Source organism: Passer montanus, unplaced genomic scaffold, assembly GCF_014805655.1.
Source record: "Passer montanus isolate IOZ18808 unplaced genomic scaffold, ASM1480565v1 scaffold7, whole genome shotgun sequence".
Lineage (NCBI taxonomy): Eukaryota > Metazoa > Chordata > Aves > Passeriformes > Passeridae > Passer > Passer montanus.
The window spans coordinates 6,228,576-6,251,052 of NW_024372147.1; the positions used below are offsets into that span (position 1 = coordinate 6,228,576).

The following is a 22,477-nucleotide window of genomic DNA, read 5'->3' on the forward strand; positions in this document are numbered from 1 at the left end:
GGATTTGTGTTGAACACAGCGCTGACAATACCGAGATGTTTTCATTATTGCTGAGCAGAGCCTACCCACAGCCAAGGCCTTCTCTGCTTTTCATGCTGGGAAAGAAAGGTGGGGATGCTAGTGAGGTTGGGTGGAGACACAGCTAGGATGGGTGACCCAAACTGATCAGAGGGATATTCCAGACCACATAACATCATGCTCCGGATATAAAGTGGAGAGAAGAAGGAAGGGAGAGACATTTGAATTGATGACATTTGTCTTCCCAAGCCACCATTACACATGATCTCTCTCCTGGAGGTGGCTGAACACCTGTCCGCCCATGGAAAGTAGTGAATTAATTCCTTGTTTATTTGGCTTGTGTACACAGCTTTTGCTTTCCCTATTAAACTATCTATCTCAACCCAGATATCTCAACCCTCTTCCACCTTTCTGATTTTTCTCCCCAGTCTTACTGGTGGGTGGGGTGTGAGTGAGTGGCTGCATGGTACTTGGCTGCTGGCTGGGGTTAAACCACAACAATAAGATCTTCTCCTTACTGCATATAATGAAAAGCAGAAAGCCATCTGTCAGACAATTTCTTTTTCTAATCACAGTTTCAGATGTCACGAAATGAAAATACAGTTTCTTGAAAGACATACTATTTAAATACTCTACTAGAAGATCAGTACAGACACCATTAACACCATTTACTTCATAATGCTGACAGAGACATAGTAGAAGCAATGCTCCACAATTATTTTCTTCCTTGGTTAATGGGAATGAAGTTTTTCTACTGGACTTATAGTGACACTACAAGAAGTTTCTAACCTGTCTTTCCCATAATGATGTCATCAGCCGTGAGGCAATTGCTCTGAGCTTAGCTGTGCTCCCCAGCATGTGTATGGCACGTAGAATCTGAGCTACACAAACCTGAAAGAAATTTTTAACCAAGTGTTTTTGTTATTTTATATGTCCAAGGACAAAGAGTAACCTACAAACCATTAATTTACAACCAAGTACAACCATGAAAAATGAGCCAAGTGCAATATCAGAAAAAGACTGGAAGTCATTTTCCAAAAAACTTTAGCAAACAACAAGTTCAAGAGCATCCTCTCATGACATATATAATGATCATGCAGTGCAGACAGTGAAGTATAGTGTACATTTAACTTTAAAACACATACCATATCTCATCCAAAATATTACAAAGTAATGCAAAAGCCTAAAAATCAGTTAAGCAAGATATACATTGCTCAGTCTAAATAGTTTTTATAAATTCATGACCTTTTATTGATACAGTTTTCATTGTATTAAAAATCTTTCATTCTGACCTTATGTACACCAAGTGTAGGCAAAGTATACAATATCTCCCTGTAAAGTGCAGGCTCCAAAGGTCTTCCCAATTTAAATATAAGAACAGGGATCAGATTTGGGACCTAAAATAGAACAAATATGGGAAATAAATTGGAATTTGCTGAATTTGGCAACACAACACCTTAGAAAAGATGAACTTCTCCCAACATATTAGAAAATCATACCTTTTATGCATTTTTTTCTGCCTGCATATATGAGAAACCTGTCACATAATACAATATAATTTATTGCATTCTTACTATATGGTACAAAACTTCCAGAGAGCTGCTGCTGAAGTTACAATAAAGTAAAGGAGACACACATATCCCCATTCCCTTTCTAATTCAGATTTTCTGTATTTTCCCACAAGCAGGTGCTGCAGTTTTTTTGTTGTGCATCTTCTTATCACTGTGTGTCTAAATTTAATCTTAAATTAAAACTACTCATGATGTCATTTTTTATGACTACTTAAAACACAAAGACACAGAAACATGCAAATACATACACTATTTATATATTATATACGTGTGTGTGTGTGTGTGTGAGTGGTTTATACAGATACTGGTTAAAAAGTAATGGAAAATTCTGCTACAACAGTTGTTTCAACTTGCATTTTCACACGAGCAGATGATACCATTTTTCACTGTAAAAAGATCTGTCTCAGTCCACAGGAAGAATAATAATTAATAATTCAAGTGCTCTGGGATTTTGCATACTTGGCTGTATTCTGGTTCCAAGTCAGAGACCAAAAAGAAATATTGTTTGTTTTACAAGTCATCATTATCTTTACAGTTCAGCAATGGTGAACTGGTACTTCCATAAACTCAAGCTATGTTCTGGAATCTGCATTTACCACTTAATGGATAACTAGAATGCATTACTTTTTTCCTTTTTCCAAATAGTATTTGACATTCTTAAATAGAATAAATCCCTTTATAAACCAAAAATATTCCAGATTTTTGTGGAATTGACTAGTCTTTTTCTATTTCTCAAAGTTGTTGTCTATCTCCTATAGAATCAGTCATCACTCTATGACCCACCTAGAAAGAGGACTGGCTTTAAAAAATATTTCAAAGCACAACCAGTTGAATGAGGCTGAGAATTTAGGGTAGTATTCACTTGGACAGATTTTCACACCCAAACTGAATGCACCTTCCATTGGCAACCTCCCTTCCTGTTCTTTCAAATTTTTGGATTTAAGAAAAGTTGGCAGTTTTACAGCTTCTGTTGTGTCCTGATTTTGGCTAGGCTAAAACTAAATTTCTTCGCAGTACCATCTTAGCAATGATTTGACAACAAAACAGTACTGGAAACACTGATGTTCCCTGTTGGAATTATATTCTTTAAAACAGAAAAGGGCATGGGGGAAGTAAGTTATACCACTTCTCAAGCAGCTGGCAGAATTGATTAATGTAAATTCTGCTCCCAGGTAAAATTCAGCAATAAGATTCAATGTTAATGTCTGCATTAACATTGAAACACAGAAAAGTGAAACCTGCACTCAAAATATGAGATTTAATTTGCTGCCCAACCTTTTCTTCCCACTCCCTAACTGTAATGATTTGTTCAAGCTAGTCTATGCAGTTGTATTTCCCTGCTTTATTCATGCTAAAGAGACAACAGCGCTGCCCAAGACAAAGTTATGTACGTAAGTATACAGGAACAAAACTAAAGTTAACTTCCTGATTAAAGAGAACCCAAAATAAGACTTGAGTGCTGAAGGCTCAACATCCTTCAAGCAAGAACCTGTTTTGGTTAAATCAAGCCTTAGGTAATAGAAAGGTTGCACAGAAACCAAATAACATAGGTAGACAAAAAGTCTCCTTGAATACAGGATACCTGACAGAGGCAAGCAGTTTTCTATCTGGGTACCTGTTGTACCTTGAGTGTCAAGAAAAAAACATATCACCTGATTTAATGTTACCTAAATCTTTGAATGATACAAGGTAAACTGCAGGGTGATGTGTAAGCAGTGGACATTGGATGCCTTTGGGGTAGAGATAATCATTAACCTAACACAGCAGCCTGCATCACCATGTTAAGTTTCAAAATTCTCAGGGAGGTCACACATGCTCCTCCACTGATTCACTGATACATAAGCTTTTCATACAACTGTTAACATGTTAATAGGGAAGAAACATCTTGTAATAAAATTATCCCAAAAGTTTCATATGCAGCAGACTAACTGGAGGGCTCTCAACTCAGAGGATAAGAGGATGTTGTTAATTCTTTAAATCATATCCATCCCTGATAAATGCTGTGCTGGGCAAATAGGCTATATAAGACAGCAGTAAAGATGACAGATATGTAATTATAATGATGAACATCCTCACCTAACTTGCTTACTTTCCAGTCTCTTCCCATATTACCCCTTCCTCTTGCCACAGGCAGGTTCTAGGGCAACTCAGTTTTATCTTAAGCTAGCTCTCTAGTCAACAGACTACTTTCTTAATTTTTCTCAGTTGTAGCTACACTGGATTACACATCAGCAGTGAGACCAAATGATATATAAAAAAATTATATTCATAATCCTTAGTTATAACAGCATTCAAACCCTCTAAGTTATTCTGCTTAAGCTCAGCCTTCATCAGCTGTGATGGGAATCTCATTTCAAGTCCTGTGTCTACATTAATTAGCTTGTTATGAAGTTTACTCTACAGTAAACATATATTAAATCAAAGTTCTACAATTGCTTTTACACTACTATCTAGTAAACAGATCCTAAGTTTGATTTACAAAATTCTCAGGAAATGTTTATGCCTGTGCTACTGTAAAGACAGTTAGAAACTTATTTAAAAGTATTATCCTCTACAGTCTGTTTGGTTTGTCCTGTATATTTCAATAGTAAGATTAGGAAAAACACCAAAATGTTCTGGCGCAGCAAAGCTGCTCCTCTCTCCATCTCCTTCATATAATGGACAAAACAATGCTGAGATTAATTTCAGTATTAAATTTATGCTACATCTTCATCAAGGGTGTAACAGCTCCACAAAGTTGATTGTAATAATTCACTAGCTCCCAGGAACCACCTTCAGAATGGGAGGCAAGCTGCCTGTCAACACTGGTACCAGAGGATGCAGAAATTGGTTCAAAACTGCCATTAGGAACCTGAAGAAGGGTTTTGACATACGTTTGTTGGTTTTAAAACTAATTTGCGTCACAAAAAAATGATGCTGAGATTTCTCAATAATTTTCCCTTTTAAAATAAAACTAAACATGTGAGACAAAATGATATTACTTAATAAATACACTTGAGAAGAACACTCTGCCATTTGGTGGCATGACTTCTTTTTTTCTGAGCTATGGGACAACTATTCTTTTTCAAAAAGCACAAGCTAAGGGAGAATAGCAGGTTCCATTTCTGGGCTGAATTTTGGCAGATGAACGATCAACCTAGTTGTCCAGTAGGCAAGATAGGGAAATGAGAAGATTTCTGAGAGCATACAGTACTTTGGCATTTCTTGCTTCAATGAACAAGACAAAACAACTGGGCAATTCAGGCAAATGAAGGAACAAGTTTTTCAGATAAGTGCATAAATGTAACTAAGTTTCTCTTTATAAAACTATAAAATAAATTTCACTCAAAAATGAGAAGCACTTTTTAGAAAACAAGCTAGGTTTTCAAAAGCTTCACATACTCTAGCAGGATCCTAATCAATACGTTACATAAAGAGTCTGTCCACAAGCTTGGACTATGACATGATTTTTCCCTACTGAATCTCACTAAAGTTTGTGTAATGAATCTAACAATTCAGGCACCACCGAACAAGACAAATTTTGTTCAATATATCCTTAAACATGAATAAAAATGTATTTTACATTTTTGGGTATTAATGCATTCCCAAACCGCAAAGAACAGAAAATAATGCATCTTCAGATGAACTTCCCAGAAGGTGTCATTTACCACTAAAATAGTTCATTTGAGCAGCTGAAAGACCATAAAGAATGCATGTCCTCTATAGACTCATAATCCTCAAATAACAGTAATAAATCTTGTGCTATATCCACCAGTGACCTCAGTCAGATGATTTAATTTTTTCTCCTTGCAGCAAGGGTTTCACAGAGTGTAATAACAAGTTCTGAACAAGACAATTCATCCAATTAGAAAGACCAATTAACTCCTTCATGTGTCTCTGCAGCCTGTGCAGAGAATTTTACTTCAGAAAGCCTAATAAGCCACATACTATTCTTCATTCCTAAGCCTTTAGAAAATTTAGAAAAATAGGCTTTTTTCCATAGTGAAAGTCCAGAACCACTACTCCAGAATGCTTCAGCTAAAACCATTACCTTGAATCATAAAACAGCTTTTACTCAGTGGGGAAAGAAGAGATACATGTCGAGAAACATTCTGTAGCCTCCCTTCATGGAGAGGGTGAGGGAAAAAAAAACCCGAAACAAAAATAAAGCATAACCAGAACAATGTCTGCAAGAGCAATTATAGTACAATAACTAAATCTAGTGATGTTTTTAAAGTGCTCCATCAGTTTAGATAACAGACTCCTTATAAAAACAACACTCAGTGTGAAAATGGGAGCTACTGTTAGTGAACTCTGAAGAGTTGGAATAAACATGAAAGCAATCCTTCTGACTCCGTTTTGTTTTGAAATGAAATTATTCAACTAGATTTTGCATGGGAATCACCTGTGGCATTTCAATTGAATACCAACAGCTACATCCATTGTGTCCCTTTGTGAACAACAAAGTAAAGGAATTTCACTAGCAGCAGAATTCTGTGACTGTCTAGATCACTAAAAAAACCAAACAACCGAAAACAAAAAACCCCATCACACACTTCTTTTTATGTGATGACTTTCACTATGACATATCAGCATTTTTATATACTCTGCTGGAGTACAGGTAATTCAAAGTGGCTCCAAAGTAGATACTTCTTCATTTTACCCTTTATTTATTTAACTTCAGCAACATTAAGTGCTGAAGTAGTAGCTAGTAAACCTAACCCACATTTACTTTGATTTGGACATGATTCAAAGAATTCAGAATATACCTGTTAGAAATATCTGGCTTTCAACTGAGTGTTGAAGTGCCACTAACACCAAAGAAACAGATTCAAGTTAATGTAGATGTCACTATCTAAAAGTAAGATTTGGCTTAAAAGCAACTTTTTGTTTTGTTCTTTCCATACCCGTCCTCTGACTTCCTTCTTCAGAGCAGCCTTCTAACTACTATGTTGCACACCACCTTCCACAACACTCTTCAGAAAGTACCCTAAGGAAGGAACTGAAGACTCAAAATGTCTAACAAGTTTGTTATGATGAGTTTTTCACTTTCTTAACTTACATTCCAACCACTTACTTCCACCATATTTTATAACGCACCATTTATTTCTGTGGAACTGAATAAAACACAGAACCAAATATAGCAATTTCTGAAGTATAACTCTACCATCAGTATGTTAGTGTTATTTGCCATCACACTGCTGACTGAGTTTATTAAAGTAATCAGTTATACCCTCCATGCAGGAGCATCAATGTTTTCTCTCGCTGTACTGTTATTGCAAGAGAAACATGAGACAAGTCTACAGTAATTCTTCTGCCTTAGAGAGAGCAATGAACCTACAAGAAACAATGTGATAATCTTTCAGTGCAGTGCTGCACTGTAATAATCTCTGTGGAGCCATTAAGCAGACTCAGACCCAAGACAGATGCCAGGTGATGCCAAGTTCAAATGACCCAGACAGTAAGTTCAAGCTTCAAAGCATTAAAATCTTTTGGAGTAAAATACATCATTTAAAACATGGAAATGCATTAAATGTTGCTAACTGGAGAATATGGTGTCCTTGGCTGCACTTAACTAAGGACTAGGAACAGAAACATCACCCCAATGAAGCACACTATTTTTCCCATGCCAAATTTTCAAATACTACTCAGCAGAACATCTGCTATATTACCAGTTATACTGACTGCCTTATGTGATACTACTACAAAGATACCTGATTACATTACATATTTTGCAGAAAAGTATTTTAAAGCCCACAATAATTTTAAAAATTAAAAGCTCTCCATCTACACACCTTATCAGCTGACAAAATGTGAGCCAGTAAGAACGTATCAACAAATCAAGTTGAGTTCTGCATTTTTGCAATACTTTCTAATTCACATGCACTTCTGCTGATTGCGAGGGAAACAAAAAATATTATGAAGTCTGAACTTCATCTTCTCATTGCCTTCAGACACAAGCCATGCTTCCCAGTGATAGGGAGGACTTTTTCATAAAGGTCCGTAATTCTAAGGAAGGTTTCTTAATTCTAAGGTAGTCTGACCACAATAGCTAGCTCAACAGGATTTGTTCATTAATCTTACTTACTGTATTGTTGAACAAAACCTATGGCTTAAAATAAGAATAAACAACGCAGAAAAACCCACTCATATAATGCTAAACGTGAATAGCTTCAGGTTAAATCACTCTCACTGCATCTGTCTAAAGCTTCTGTAATTCTGCTGAATAGCTCTTTGATTTAAAGTAATTTAAAGTCAGTGGAGCTATTTGATATCAATCCAACGAAATTCACAACAGCCATTCCCTACATTCAGGCTTCAGGCCATTCTGCTCAGGTACTATATTACTTCAGTGGTATTTTTTCAGCAAATTATTGCTTTTCTTGTATGACTGTTAAACTGCATTTTGAACAACTATATAAAATAGTTAATAAAGAAAGTCCTCCCTTTCCTGTAATATGTCACTGTTTCATCATCCAACTCAAAGACCCAATGCAACAAAACAGGTTAGAGATAGTCCACAAAAACTGAAACCCACTCCCAGAGCATCTTGAGCTACCTTGGTAATTTTTACACCGCTAGCTAGGCACAAGAATAAACCTACCATACCTGCAGCAGGTTGGATCAGAAGTCAAAGTAAAGTTTCCACAACAGGGCAGATGTACATCTTACCTAGCTTCTGCCTAGAGAAGAACTAATTTACAAGGACTAGGACCTGGATCCCTGGTTACAAAGTATTAGTGGACATGTCAAACTACTCATAGTTGACACTCCTAATAGTTTTGAAAGCTGACTTACAGAAACATTTAAAAAAAAAAAAAAGCCTAAGTTAAAGAAGAGATACCCAGGTGATTCTATATCAGTTCAGCTTTGCTTTTACATAGAAGTGCAATTCATTTTGCTTACTCCTGACCTTTGAGCACAGTTCGGTGCTTTCTACTTAAGTGAAAAACTGAAGTTTTAATAACTACTCGGAAAAAAAAAAAGTAGGTCAACAAAGCATCTATAAGTTTCCTTAAGCTTAGTGTTAGTGTCTTCCCTCAAAAACCTGTCTCAGTCACATGAGGAAATGTATCTGGAAGACTCATTTCTGACTCCTGGCTTAGGACCACATTGTCAGATCACAGTTTTCAATACCTCTAAATTTTACGTTCTTTCCCTTTTCCTTGATTAGCTCTGCACCCTTCCTCTCAACATGAGGACTACCTCCTATTGGCTTGTAGGAGGCAAAAAGTGTTGTTTTCCGGCAAAATTATTCTACTTCTAACCTGTCTGCTTCTTAAAGGACTTTGTTTTTCCTGAGATAAGATTTTTATGCTACTAGATTTCCAACATGTACTTAAATAACACAGTCAAAATTGTAACTTTTTATAACTGCTGTGCTGTAGAACATGCAAACTGCTTTGAAGAAAGCAATTTAAAAATCCCCGAAGAAAATAAAGCCTGTCTTCATGGCATAATTAAAACTAAATCAACACTTCTCTCCTGAGTATTTTACAAATAAGTTATGGTTGTTTCTATACAAGGCTTTCTGCATTATTTTGCTGTTTCTGGACAACCCCCTTCATCTTTCCAGATTACAGAGGTAAGTTTAAGCATCCTGTATAATTCTAGTTTCAATTCAGTACTGAAGCAGACAGACTATGCACGTATTTCTAAAAAGCAAGAATAAAGATATCACAGGGCACCTGGCAGTCTTCCAGTAACTACAAAAGAACAGAGAATAATTCATAAGGTCACCAGAAGTTAGAAAGTATTGGTAGCCCCTTTTCAGCTTCCTCATGTTGTATTCTCGTGCTTCCTGGAAAATATCAACAAGTAAGCCAGTTTCCTTCCTAAGTCTAAACAACCACAAAATACTCCAAAACAGAGACATAATACATATTTTGCTCTAAGTGACACACAAAAGAGAGCAAGCTAGAAGTATAGGTGTGCGCATGTCTGTGCAGCATGAGGGGTAGTCTCCATCAGCAACTGCAGCTGAGATGCCAGCAGGTGGTGAGACTGGGATCCAGAGGGCATGTTCTCAACACACTGACCATCTATGCATTGTTGCCGCAGAGATCCATACTGTACCTACTGAGGATGCAGCCTTGTCACCTGTTGGACCTAGCATCATGAAGCTGTGGCAGACTTGCCTCTCTCAGGCTGCAAAATCCAGCCCAATTCCAAACCACTAAAAAAAAAATCTTTACCTGAGAACAGTCAGCCTTGGCTATTTCTGTTGTAGTCTGCAGTACATAATGAAGACTGTCTCCATTTTCTTGGATCAGTAGATAAGCCAACAAAAGAAAAACATGGGCAGGTACTTGAGTGCTAACAGGTAGCAGTGACCTCACTGAAGACAGCCACTTAGTAACTGCAGACTTCTCTTTCAGGAGTTCCATGATCTTCCAGGTTGTATACAATGAACTGTAAGAGCTAGTTATGGGGCAAAGGAGTTTGCAGGGCACCTGAGAACAAGTGAAACAAATCAAAGTCTCAAACAAATAAGATACCATGAAAGAACAATTGTAATATACAAAACATTTTTATGGTCCAATGCAATAAGTAATATACTGCAATACATTTTATCAAAATCTTTTATATAAATTCTTGCACTACAGATGTTTCAATGGGTTAATAACTCCCTGCTCAGAAGTTCCCATTTTATCTGACATCCATCGCTCCGGTTCTTGATGGTAACTGCAGTGCTACTTACCCACTAAAATGAGCACTGTAATTCTCCAGTAAGTCAAAAACATACATTTCTGACAATGACAGCATAATCCCAGAATTTTAACTATCATCTATATTATTTCTAAAAACTGTCTTAACTCTTAATAGAACTTAATCCCAGTTTAAGTTAACCTGACTTTACATGTTTTGTTTAAAAAATGCTTTGCTTCTCAGAACAAAATACTCTACAGCTGTGTCACTGAAAACACGGAAGTAAACTCTCAATCCAATTTGTTAGGTTAGAAAACTGACATTACTTTAATGTCAGCTTATTCCTGAAGGCATAGGAATTCTCCTCAAAGCAATCATGCTCACTAACCTAAGAGACTGGGTTATATTTCTCAAACAAATACATATACATTCTATATTTGAATACATCTATATGTTAGCTATTTCCATGGACTTGTTTGGATATGGTTCCTGATCTTCTGGTGAATCTTCTCTCCTTCAGAGTACCTCAAATATGTCATCAAATATGTCATTATGTATTTCTCTCATCATTCTTTGGTCTGACACATTACCCTTGTTCTCAAAGCTAAGACATCAACTAGTACATATTAACCATTAACACAAATAAATAAGGAAGTATTAGCAGAACACGACTTATTAATCACACTCACAGGGAGTTAACACAAGGCCATACCATCTTCTGGCATTTGTACAAAGCACTGTAGGGTAGAAAACTAGGAATATAGGGATAATATACTATCATGCTGAAGTTAAAAGGATTTTCTAACATCTTCCCCCACTCCTCCATAGATTTCTTCTAATAGAAATATAACCTTTTCAGTAACAGTTGCAGTCATGGTAGCAGTCAACTTAGCAGCAGGAAAGATGGAAAATACAAATGAGGAATTATTTTAAGTTGAATTTTTATATAAGGATATATATATATTTTAAAGCTCCCGTAATATAAAGTTCAAAGTTTTTAATTAAAACAGGACAATTTAATAGAAGACATGATATCTCTTTCCCACTAATTATTTGCTTCCTTAGAAAATATCTTTACATTATCCAGAAAGTAGTTAGCAGGCAGTAATCAGGTGAAGAACACATATAAAGATGAGGTGAAGAAAGTATTTGAGAAGAGATCTCCAAATGAACATTGAAAGCTGAATTCAGAACACAAAAGTCATGGGTCCACTAAGCTTTAAGTCAATAGGGAAAAAAGACTTTGAGTGGTAAAAGCTGTTCTAATTAAAACTGCAGAATTTCATTTTAATCACACTGTTTGATTCAAAGTAAATTTATTTTGGCTAATGGAAGGTAGAATGTCCTTGTATTTTAGATTACTTTTTTAAAATTACATTAAAATTAGCTTATTCTATTACTTACACATTACAACTATTCTATGTAAAAAATGAAAAATCTAAAATGCTATCTCCTCTGGCTGGCAAGATCATTTGGAGCCAAAAAGCTCTTCTGGGTACAGCTGTGATACTTTCATTTATTGCAAAAGGTATTTAAACTTTATCCAAGGACATACAGAGGTCTAGTAAGAGTTCCAGGATCCGTAGGATGTACTGTTGAGTTGCCTGCCTGTAGAAGATAACAGGTCTTGAAATCAAGAGCAGACTATGAAAGGTTTTCTGCTGTTTGAAGTTCTATTTGGGAGGGTGTTGTTTGTTTGTGGGAGTTTTTTTGTGTTTCTGGTAGTGATGTTCTTCTTTTTTTTTTTTTTCTTTTTTTTTTTTAAATATTTTTAAGTGCCTGAGAAAAAATTGCTGAAATTGGTAGAGCCTGAAATATTATATTGACATTTCCCATTCCATATTACATTCCCAAAAGGTTTTGCTGAGTAATGTACTCACTCCCTTCTCCCTTTATTGGGAGGCTATGATCACAATTTTATTTTACTGCTGTATTCTAGTCAAGTGAATTAAGAACAAAATTTCAGTCCATCAACACAAATATATATAGGGGGCTGTGTGTGTATACACATATACATATATATATACACACATATATATATACATACACACACATATAAAATCCCTCAATGGCAATGCATACATGAAGGCCTAGCCCCATCCTAACTTTTAAAATCATGGCATAGAAGGTAGAAATATTCTCCACTGCAATCAATGCAAAAGAAGAAAAGAAAACAAAAACATTAAAGGACATTTAACTTCTAAGTGCTGTTAAAAGCAAAAAGAGAAACACACCCTCAATAGAAAGGTGGAAAAATACCCACTGGGGACTATAAGATCCTTGCTAGGATTTTCAGGGTGGCATACATGAAGGTCAGGATTCAGCTGGAACTGGAATTGGCCAGAGGTATCAAAAATAAGAAATGGCTGATCAGATACATAAGCAATTAAGTAGAAGCCCGGGGAAGACATAGGCCCATTACTAGACAGGACAGGGAAAAAGTTACTGATAATGCTGGATCTCAATTCCTTCTGAGCAACGTGTTTTACTGAGGCTGGCAGCCTGTGCCAGGTGGGGCCCCCCAGGGATCAGTACTGGGCTCCATGTTGTAGCATCTCCATGGATGATCTGGATGGGACCAAAAACACCCTCACCACGTTTGGTGTGTCACTAAACTGGGTGTTGAGGGGGACTTGTCAGCAGGGAGAGCCACCTTTCAGAGATATGAACAGGCTGGAAGACTGGTCTACAAGAACTGTGTGAAGTTCAACCAAGGAAGTGCAGAGTCCTGCACCTGGGAGCACAAAACCGGAGCCCAGCCAGGCTAGGAGCCATGAGCTGTGGAACAGCCTTGCCAAGAGGAGCCCAGGGGTCCCAGCAGACAGCACACAGACACCAGGTCAGCAGTGCACTGCTGCAGCTACTGAGGCAAAGTGGTTCCTCAGATGCATCTCAGGGGCACTATGAACAGAGAGAGGGGTGACCATCCCACTTCACCAGAACTTGTCAGACCGCACATGGAGTAGTGTGTCCAGTTCTGGCCCCCACAGTTCCAAAACAGATGTGGACGGACTGAAGATGGGTCAAAGGAGCGCCATGAGTCAGGTCTTTTCACCCTGCAGAAGTGAAGGCTCAAGGGGGATGTTATTATTATTTTCCAGTACTTGAAGGGCAGTTACTACAAGGACAGAGGGTCTCCCTTCACAAAGAGCCACATGGAGAATACAAAGGGCAATGGATACAAGATACAAGAAGGTGAGGGATGAAATTACAACCAAAACATTTTTGATAGTGTCAAATCATTCACTGGAACAACCTCTCCAAGGACATGGTATAGTCCCCATCACTGGATGTTTTCAACATGTGATTGCAGAGGATACTCTCATCTAGGCTCCCTTTCCTATGAAAGGCTAGACCAAATGATCTTGCAGCTTGGGCTGTTCTGTGATCGTATTAAAATATACCATAACTTAACCATAACTCTTATATACACTTGCTCAAAGCTTCTTCACTGAGGACAAAGAATTTGTGTTCTTTTTACTGCCTTTTTTCTTGTATATTTCCAATATGAAGCAAGTCTAAGGATAATTCAATCAAGATTTTATTCTCTTAGCACTGATCTGATCCTACAACACAAATTGACTGTTATCATGGGACCATTAAAGAGAATCTACATTTTTTAATCATTTAGTTGAGAACCAAAGGTTATCATCATAATTATTTCAAACAATGATTAGGCAAAATGATTCTTTCCCCATTTGGATTGAGAACCATTAATTACCAAAGATCTGCCAAGCTACTTGCTATGAACTCTGCAAGAATTAATGGGACACAGGCAAAGAAACTGTTAGGGAATTCTCAGCAAAGACAACTGTTTTCCATTGTAACATGGCTAACAGAAAAATTTAGTAATCAAAAATTATTTAAGCCTTTAACAGAAAATCTTTCACATGCTTTTCTGAAGCAAAGAGAAAACCAGAATTGGTACAACCAAGTCCTGTTAGAGGAAGACAGTGTAATACAATGCACTTTTGCTTTTTGTACAATAGCAGAGTAGTCTAAGACAACAAGACACTAAAATAGTTTCTAAATCACAACACAGAGCCTAGAGTGACACAGAGCATAGAGGACTGACATGAGACAAAGATATTTCACTGAAACAAACCTCCACTGACATTCATACCATTAGAAGGAAATAAACTGTAACCACTGTCTATTCTTTCAGAGCAGACTATTAAGCGTAAGGTTTTGCGAACTTTAAAAAAGTTTTTTCCTATTAGGAGCACAAATGGGCGTGCCTTTTTAGATTTGAAGAAATAGAAGATGAAGTATGTGGAGGATTCCAGGTCAAGGAGAAGTGGCAGGACTCAGAACTGGCATTATATCTGACTCCAACTTGTCACATCACACCCTCTCTACACAAACAAGGGTGTAAAGCAGCAAGGGAGCTTAGCTATCCCCCTGCTAGAAACATCTTGATCAAAGAGATTTGCTGTCACCTATTCTTGGAACAGTGCAGATAAACGAACAGATGGCAGAGAAGTGGGTTGTAAGTAAATAACTAAAACCCAAAAAAACCCAACAGAACTTATAAAAAGATTCAGGTTAATGAGACAAAATTTGTTAATTGACACTTAGTTACTCTGTAACTCTCTTCAGACAAGGTAGAAAGAATGGTACATAACAGTCCCATACAGCAGTAAGGAAAAAGAGATGCAGAGAATAAACAAGTCTAAAAGAAACAGAGTAAATATACATAACCTTGATTTCTGCTAAGTCCTGTTACTTGCTTAATAATACAGGTGAATTCTTGAATCTATACGGTCTCTTTAAGTAAAAAAAATCTCATTTGCTAAATAAAACCAGCAAAGAAACAAAGTCTCACTTCACCACTGCTCCAGTTTTATGACTGTACATATTTTCAAGCATTCCCATAGAATGTAACATACAAAGAAGTTCACACATGCAGAGTCTTTCCCAAGCAGCTTAATCAGAAAAAAATTTAAATGCCTCCCCTACCTGCCCCAAAAAAAGGAAAGAAACTTTATCAATTTACCGATTCCTGTTTATCCTTCACACCTTTCTCCTTTAATATTCCCAAAAGATTTACAGCCAACTGCTGCCTGGTAGTTCCAGAAACATCCCCTGATAGGCAGTCTCCAACAGTTGTAGAAGATAAGATCTGTAGCACAGGCATCACCAAAGTAAGAGCTGTGGTTGAGATGTCCTGGGTTTCTGAACATGAAAGGAGCTTGTAGGCTATTTACGAGAAGATGAGGAAAAACAAAGGTCAAGGGAGTGAACATTGTTAACTTTAGGTATGACAGAGGCATTTCTAGGAAATGAAAGTCTGGGCAAAGTAAAGGTCCCCAGATTTACTGTATGTGTATATAAAGGGTAAAAGATTTTTTTTTTTCATTTAGACACACACACATTTCTGTTGTTTATAGCAAAGCACCTTATGGTAGCAAAAAATACAAAAATGAAATGTAGCACAGACCGTTGTTTTTACTGGAATAACTACACTAATCAAAACTGCTAAGTCAAAAGCACAGCTAAACATTGCTATGATTGTCACGCCTGCTCTCAATACCTCTAATAAGAAACCACTCAGGATGCATCAACATCAGCTAAGAATATCCTGTTGGCTCAAAAATGAAACCGATGAGCTCCAAGACAGCAGAGAGCTTAAAATACAGTAACATCAATGGAATAAGTCAGTGTAGTAGGAAAAACTATTTTTACTGCCACTACTTTTAAAATTCAGGAAAAATTCTGCTTATTAAAAAAAACCCCATTTCACCACCCAATCCAACTCCAGGGGAATGCTGTGCTTATTTCATAAATATGAATAAGCAAAGACACAGTTTTAAGAGCGTGGATTCCTCTTTCACAAGAAGAGTTTTACCTAGACTCAAAACAGACTTTTGCTGACTTTCTGGAGTTTGCAGCAGTAGAAGTGCTAGCCCAATTATATACTGGTCCACTGGAAACACCTATGAGGAAAAAAGAAAAAAGTTCCAAGCCTCCTCTGTTTCTTAGTGACATTAAACAGAACAAACAGGAAACTAACAAAACTTTGCAAGATTATCTTAATGAATCATAGGGAGTGCATATGCAGTGACAGGGCAATGAAGAATATAACTGTGTAGAAATTGCATTTTAACTAAATAAGTAGAACATTTAGTTACTTTGTCCACACTGTTGTAACTTGTTTTAAACAAATTTTCATACTGAAAGATTAATATATACAGAATTGATATATCCAGAACCAGTTACGTTTTTACCTTCTGAAAAAAAGGAAAAAAATTAGAAACTTGTTAAATCAACAGTGGTCACTTGCAGGTCAATGTCATGTATTAATGTCTCTACTGCCTCAAACATGACAATCTTTAAATTTAGTAAAACTATTTTACATTTTTTACCATACACTCTTACCTGTTTTAGGAGCTCAAAGTTATCCTCTATTAGAGAGATCAAAGATGAGCATTCTCCCGTCACATTTAAACACACTTCACAGAAGCATAACAGCTGCAGACTAAGCTGGGATAACTGAACTTCCCAAAACAAAGGATAGCGTAGTAGGCTGAGGAACAGCTCTTGCAGGAAAAACAAGGCTTCTGTAACTTGCAGTAAGTCTTTGAGCTGCAGAGAAGTCAAAACACATTGTGATTTAGTTGCCCTTCCCTACTGATGCAGAACTTAAAATTAGTTTTATTAGTTATGCAATGTTTCTATTGCATATAGTACCAAATCTTTGAAGAACCATCTGTATAAACTAATGCCAGGAATCCCTTATTAATCTTCTCTGAAAAAAACAATTTATGAACTGCTATTTGATATTTTGAAGTAAAATGAGAAACATGTGAAAGAATTAAAATATTTCTTTGTAGCTGATGAGAAAAAACCCTTTTTACTCAAAAGCAACAGCAATTAATTCAGCTCTTGGGGCTTCCATAACAACACAAAAAAATGAGTGGGGATTTAATTAAGCAGGTAAATATTCTTATAACGGAAACCTCTGGCTCTACAATACTTCCTTTATAAAATAACCAGGATTTCAACATTTGTCTCAAAAGAGAAAGGCGGTGGTGTTACTCGATTCTAGAACACCACGCAATCTAACTACCACAAAAACTAAAAGCTGAAGTGTGATACCCAAAAGCAGTATCTCCATATCTGAATGCCTGCTAAAGAGGTTTCAAGAAGCAGATTGTCTCCAAAAAGTTCCCATGTGTTGGATGACAGTGTTTTCTGTTCTTGAAAATTCTACTTCCAGACAAACGCACTACTCCAGTCCAAACTCTGGAACCAGCATGAAGCATAGCACCGTGATTTTTATTCCCTTTCTGTTCTATAAATAATCTGCTCTAAGCAGAAATCTCACTGAATTGAATAGCAGAAAAGTCTACAAGTGAAGAGCTGTACTTGTGACAGCTTGGTTGACACTGCCAGACAAAATGACAGGGAAACATTCCAACATTTATATTACACAGAGGATTAAATTAAGCTATGCGAAAATGAAAAGATAAGAACAACCTGATGTTCAGAGAAAGAAGAGGAAGGAATTGACAAGTTACAAAAGAATCCATCAAACAGGTTTCTTGAAGGAAGTACCTTCCATTGTGGAAGTTCTATCTCAGGCAAGACAAAAATGTTCAAGTATTAATACAAGTTTGAAAATATGATTTCTGTTTAAAAAAAAGAACTGATTTCTTGTTTAAAAAAAAGAAATGCCAACATGTATGAAGGAAAGAAAGGTTCATAACTAACGTTGTAAGTTTTATTCAGTGCCATTTTTATGGCTAAATGTTTTCAAGTCTGAAGCTTGGTCATATATTTAAGACAATGTTATACTGAAGCTCGGGTAAAATGGAGACAAAATCAGAAACCTCTCTGAAGATGAGAGACTAGAAAAGGACAGCATGTACCCATCATCATAAGGAATAGACCTGAACCAAGATAAACAAGCTATATGGTTTCCAAAAGATTGTGAAAAGTAGCTGTGAGTACAAAGAAGACTTTTCTAGTAAAATGCCATAGCAGAAAGATGCTACTAAATATCCTTATAAGAAGCCTACTTAGCTTTACATTTTTCATATCAATGAACCTCCATAGCAACAAGGATAAAGCACTTCATATTTGGCTGAATACATCTGAAGTTTTGTCCTAAGACCAAAAGAAGAAGGAAAAGATAGGTACAAAAAAGCTTAACTGGTATCACAGTATAGCATGAGGAAAAACAGAGCATTAAATATTAACCAACATCATAGTAACCAAAGGGGACTGTAAGATTAAATCCCTAGCTCCTATCACATATCACTGTGCAACATAAAAAAAACATTCAAAATGTTCAACATATTTCAGAAAAACTAAATTTTATGTTCAGACCCACTAATCACTCTGCTATAAAGAGTGAGAAAGGAATATCTAGAAGTACTTAGATCATTCATCTCATGTAGTTTGTTTAATTATAATAGTATCCACTTCAAGTTAAAACTGTATGGTTTTGACAAATATCTTGCCATTTAAGAAAGTTTTCTCACAACTGTCTTTCTAAGTTTACTGTATGTTTACTGAGGCAACTAAACGGAAGTAATTATGGTAAACATGTTTCAATTCCTATCTTAACAGGTGTATCAGATTTGACAAATGAAGGTTTACCTTCTACCAGAAAGAGACAGTTTATTAGATTTATATATTATCAACAAATTGCATCTACATTAGATAGAAAAGAATGCTATATTTGCACACATGAAAGACAATAATAATAATAATAATAATACTATCGCTATTTTTGATAGTATCTGTTGGTAAAAGGTAAGGACAGGCAACAACTGTACCTGCAAGTGTGGAATCAAATCACACAGAAGTCGAAGAATCTCACATTCCAGCATGGAGGGTGCTTCTTTGTGCTTTGGCCCATGAGGCTGCAGTAAGACCTTAAGTAAACCCATTCGCAGTTCAGCATATTCCCGTAACTGGGATGGTTCACAATACAGATATCTCAGAAATGAAGCCATTATGCCAACACATGAACCCTCTGCCCTGTAGGTCAAGAAATAAGTTTGCCATGAATGCTTGCTACTGAAAGAATAACAACAAGGAAACCCAAGTAATGTGACATTACCTGCAAAAATTCACAAGGCCCAGTTAACAGAAAGGTGTTGAGAAGGACATTACAAACTTGACTTACCATAACTAAGTACTGTCATGACACCCAATACCATAACCATACCTCAAAGTGCAATTTTTAAAAGACTTCATATGGACCTTGAGGTTACAACACTCCTAACTTTATTATTTTTTTCCTGATCAATTCAAGAAAGTGACTTTCTTTGCTGAATGTCATAACAAACTAATGTGCCATTCTAAGAAATACGTTTTTAAAACACGTAAAACATTATTTCAGTAAAAAGGAGTCATCCTTTACTTATCAGTTTTTGCAGAATGGTCTTAATACAATTAAGTGAAACAGAAACTGTTTTAACCAACACAGGTTCCCAGTAAAATGTTATCACAGAACAAATCTTTCTGGCTTGACTATGTTAGGAATACAAGCTGTCCTTGACATTACTAAAACAGTCAAATAAAGCTGATGGTCAATACAGTAACAAATACAGAATCATAGAATTGTTTAGGCTCAAGCCCAACCAGCACTGCCATGCCTACTGCTAAACTAATGTCAAGTCCCACATTTACAGGTCTTTTGAATACTTCCAGTGATGGTGACTCTACCACTTCCCGGAGCAGACTGTTACAATGCTTAAAAAGCCCATGAAAAATATTTCCTAATAGCCAATCTAAACCCCCCTGAGCAGACTTGAGCCTATTTACTCTCATCCTGTCACTTGTTATTTGAGAGAACAGGATGACCCCCATCTGGCTTCAACCTCCTTTCAGGCAGAGAGTGATAACATCACCCCTAAGTCTTTCCTTTCCTCTGGGCTAAACACCTCCAGCTGCTCCTCATCAGACCTGTGCTCTAGACCTTTCATCAGTTCCACTGCCCTACTCTGGACTTGCTCCAGCACCTCCATGTCCTTCTTGTCATGAAGGGCCAAGAACTGGACAAAGAGTTTGAGGTGCAGCCTCACCAGTGCCAAGTACATTTCTTAGTCCTATACCTGCTGGCCATACTATTTCTGATCCAAGCCAGGATGCCATTGGCCTTCTTGGCCACATGGGCACACGCTGGCTCACGTTCAGATGTTATCAACTGGCACTCTCAGATCCCTTTCCTTTGTGCAGTTTTCCAGCCACTCTTCCCTCAGCCTGTAGCACTCAATGGAATTATTGTGACCACACTACAGGACTGGGCATTTGGAGTTGAACCTTGCTGAACCTCATACCACTGGCCTCAGCCGACAGATCCATTCTGTTCAAATCCCTCTGCAGAGCCTTCCTACCATCCAGCACATCAACAGGAAATCAAAACTCTGTTTTAAACAAGTTTCTACAGCTTTTCATCAGGACTCAGTCTTGATGCAAAACTGTAGAAAAAATTCAGTAATAGGTCTACATCAACATGGCTTGTTTACATCACACTTAGGGATACTGTTTATTGGGGGACTTGATAGTATTAGGTGAACGGCTGGACTCTGTGTTCTGAAGGGCATTTCCAAACCTAAATTATTCTGTGATTCCATATTCTCTAGACTTTACCCACAGAAACCTTGAACAAAGGGCACTAACAGGAATGTCATATATTTTCCTTTTCACTAAGAAAAACTCCTGTTTTTATTCAAAAGAAGCCACCAGCAAAAAGTCCACAGTTCACTCCACTTATATATCTGAGGGGAGTCTATGTGAGTCCCAGATTTAGCATCAGAGTGAAAGAATTAGCAACATTTGAAAAATAATGTGATAAATTAAATTGAGCAAAACATACTTTTGCTTGAAAGTCTTACTATTGATCATGTAGTCTAAGCCCACAAGAAAGTTAAGAGATTAATTAACTTGTTTCTTTACAAAGAGCAAGAGACCACAGAATCCAATTTCTCTGTATTATTATTCTGTTATTAGTCTTTCAGAAAACAGGAAAAAAGGGATATTTTTATCGGAAAAGCACACATATAGGTGTAAAATCATTGAAAACAGTTCTCTTTGACAATGCCACAGATTCATTATCTTACACTGAAGCTTTATTAAACAAGTTTCTTAGTGGTAAGCATGAAGAAAAGGCTGAGATTGTTGGCTGTTGAGTACTTGGCAATTTTAATGATGCTTTATAATACGGCTGTGCCACTGACTTTTTTCTATCATTTTAATCAGAAGGATACACTGTTTTTCAAGACCTCATCCTTTCTGTATGATTTATTGTCTTCACTTTTCCTTCATCATCCCAGCATTTTGTATACATGAGTTGCAGCTGTATTGCATTCACTTTTTATGACTAAGCAGTCAAAACTTTTATAAAGCTGATAAGCCAAATTGCTTATTTTTAAAAAAACATTTAAATATGCTATCAGTTTTGCACCAGTTATTCTATACCCATACAAAACTTATCTACACAGTTGATAAAAAGTGATGAAATAGATTTTTAATTAATAATTATTATTTATATTATTTTAAATTGTGAAATGTTATAATTACATTTTACAAGTATCTTTCACAAAAGACAGAATTCTTACAGCTTGTTTGCCTTCAACAAAACAGTTACAGCGATACGATTCAGCTGTCTACATTTGCTAGCTTTTTAAAATTTTTCATTAGTTTACCTCTCTGGACATTGATGGAAAAATACGGTTATCTGCTGTAGTAGAACTGGCCAGCAATCAGGTCTGTTTTCTAGGACAGTGATTAACGGATGAGGAGTGCTCCTGAAATACAAAGAAATCACATTTATATCTATAACACAGAAAGGAAGTATGCAAAACAACTATCTTAAAAGCGTGGCTGTAGAAAGAGCCAATTTAACCTCTTCCTTTTACCAACGCCCTTTACCAGCTTTGCTAAGATTGCTACACTGTCAAAAGAGGATATTTTCTCAAAACTTCTGAAACAAGATTAAAATTTCCTCCAGGAGGAGGAAAACCTGGGAAGGTGGGAAGCCTGAAGTACATAACCTATTCTGTCAGAAACAAAACCAAAGTAATTTAACTAGTAACTTACTGCCCCGAGTTCTGGATGCCCCATCCCTACAGGTCAAGGACAGGCTGGATGAGCCTTTGAGCAACATGGTCTAGTGGAAGGCATCTCTGTCTGGGGACTGGGGTGCTGCAACAACGTGATCTTTAGGGACCCTTCCAACTCAATCCATTCTATGCTGTAAGTTGAAAGGCAAACAGAGAAAGGCAGCATAAATCTGCTGCAAACCA

At 36.8% G+C, this 22,477-nt stretch overlaps 1 protein-coding gene across 1 annotated transcript in view; it reads right to left on the reverse strand.

Moving 5' to 3' along the window:
* Positions 1-22,477, reverse strand: part of FOCAD (focadhesin) — an 88,990-nt gene that overhangs the window by 47,948 nt on the left and 18,565 nt on the right. Inside the window, exons 7-14 of the mRNA XM_039729800.1 lie at positions 21,878-21,979; positions 19,001-19,205; positions 16,596-16,802; positions 16,066-16,153; positions 15,214-15,416; positions 9,764-10,021; positions 1,311-1,415; positions 808-909 (exon numbers count right to left, since the gene is read on the reverse strand). Of these exons, the coding sequence (XP_039585734.1) occupies positions 808-909; positions 1,311-1,415; positions 9,764-10,021; positions 15,214-15,416; positions 16,066-16,153; positions 16,596-16,802; positions 19,001-19,205; positions 21,878-21,979 (1,270 nt within the window). The remainder of the gene's footprint in view (positions 1-807; positions 910-1,310; positions 1,416-9,763; positions 10,022-15,213; positions 15,417-16,065; positions 16,154-16,595; positions 16,803-19,000; positions 19,206-21,877; positions 21,980-22,477) is intronic.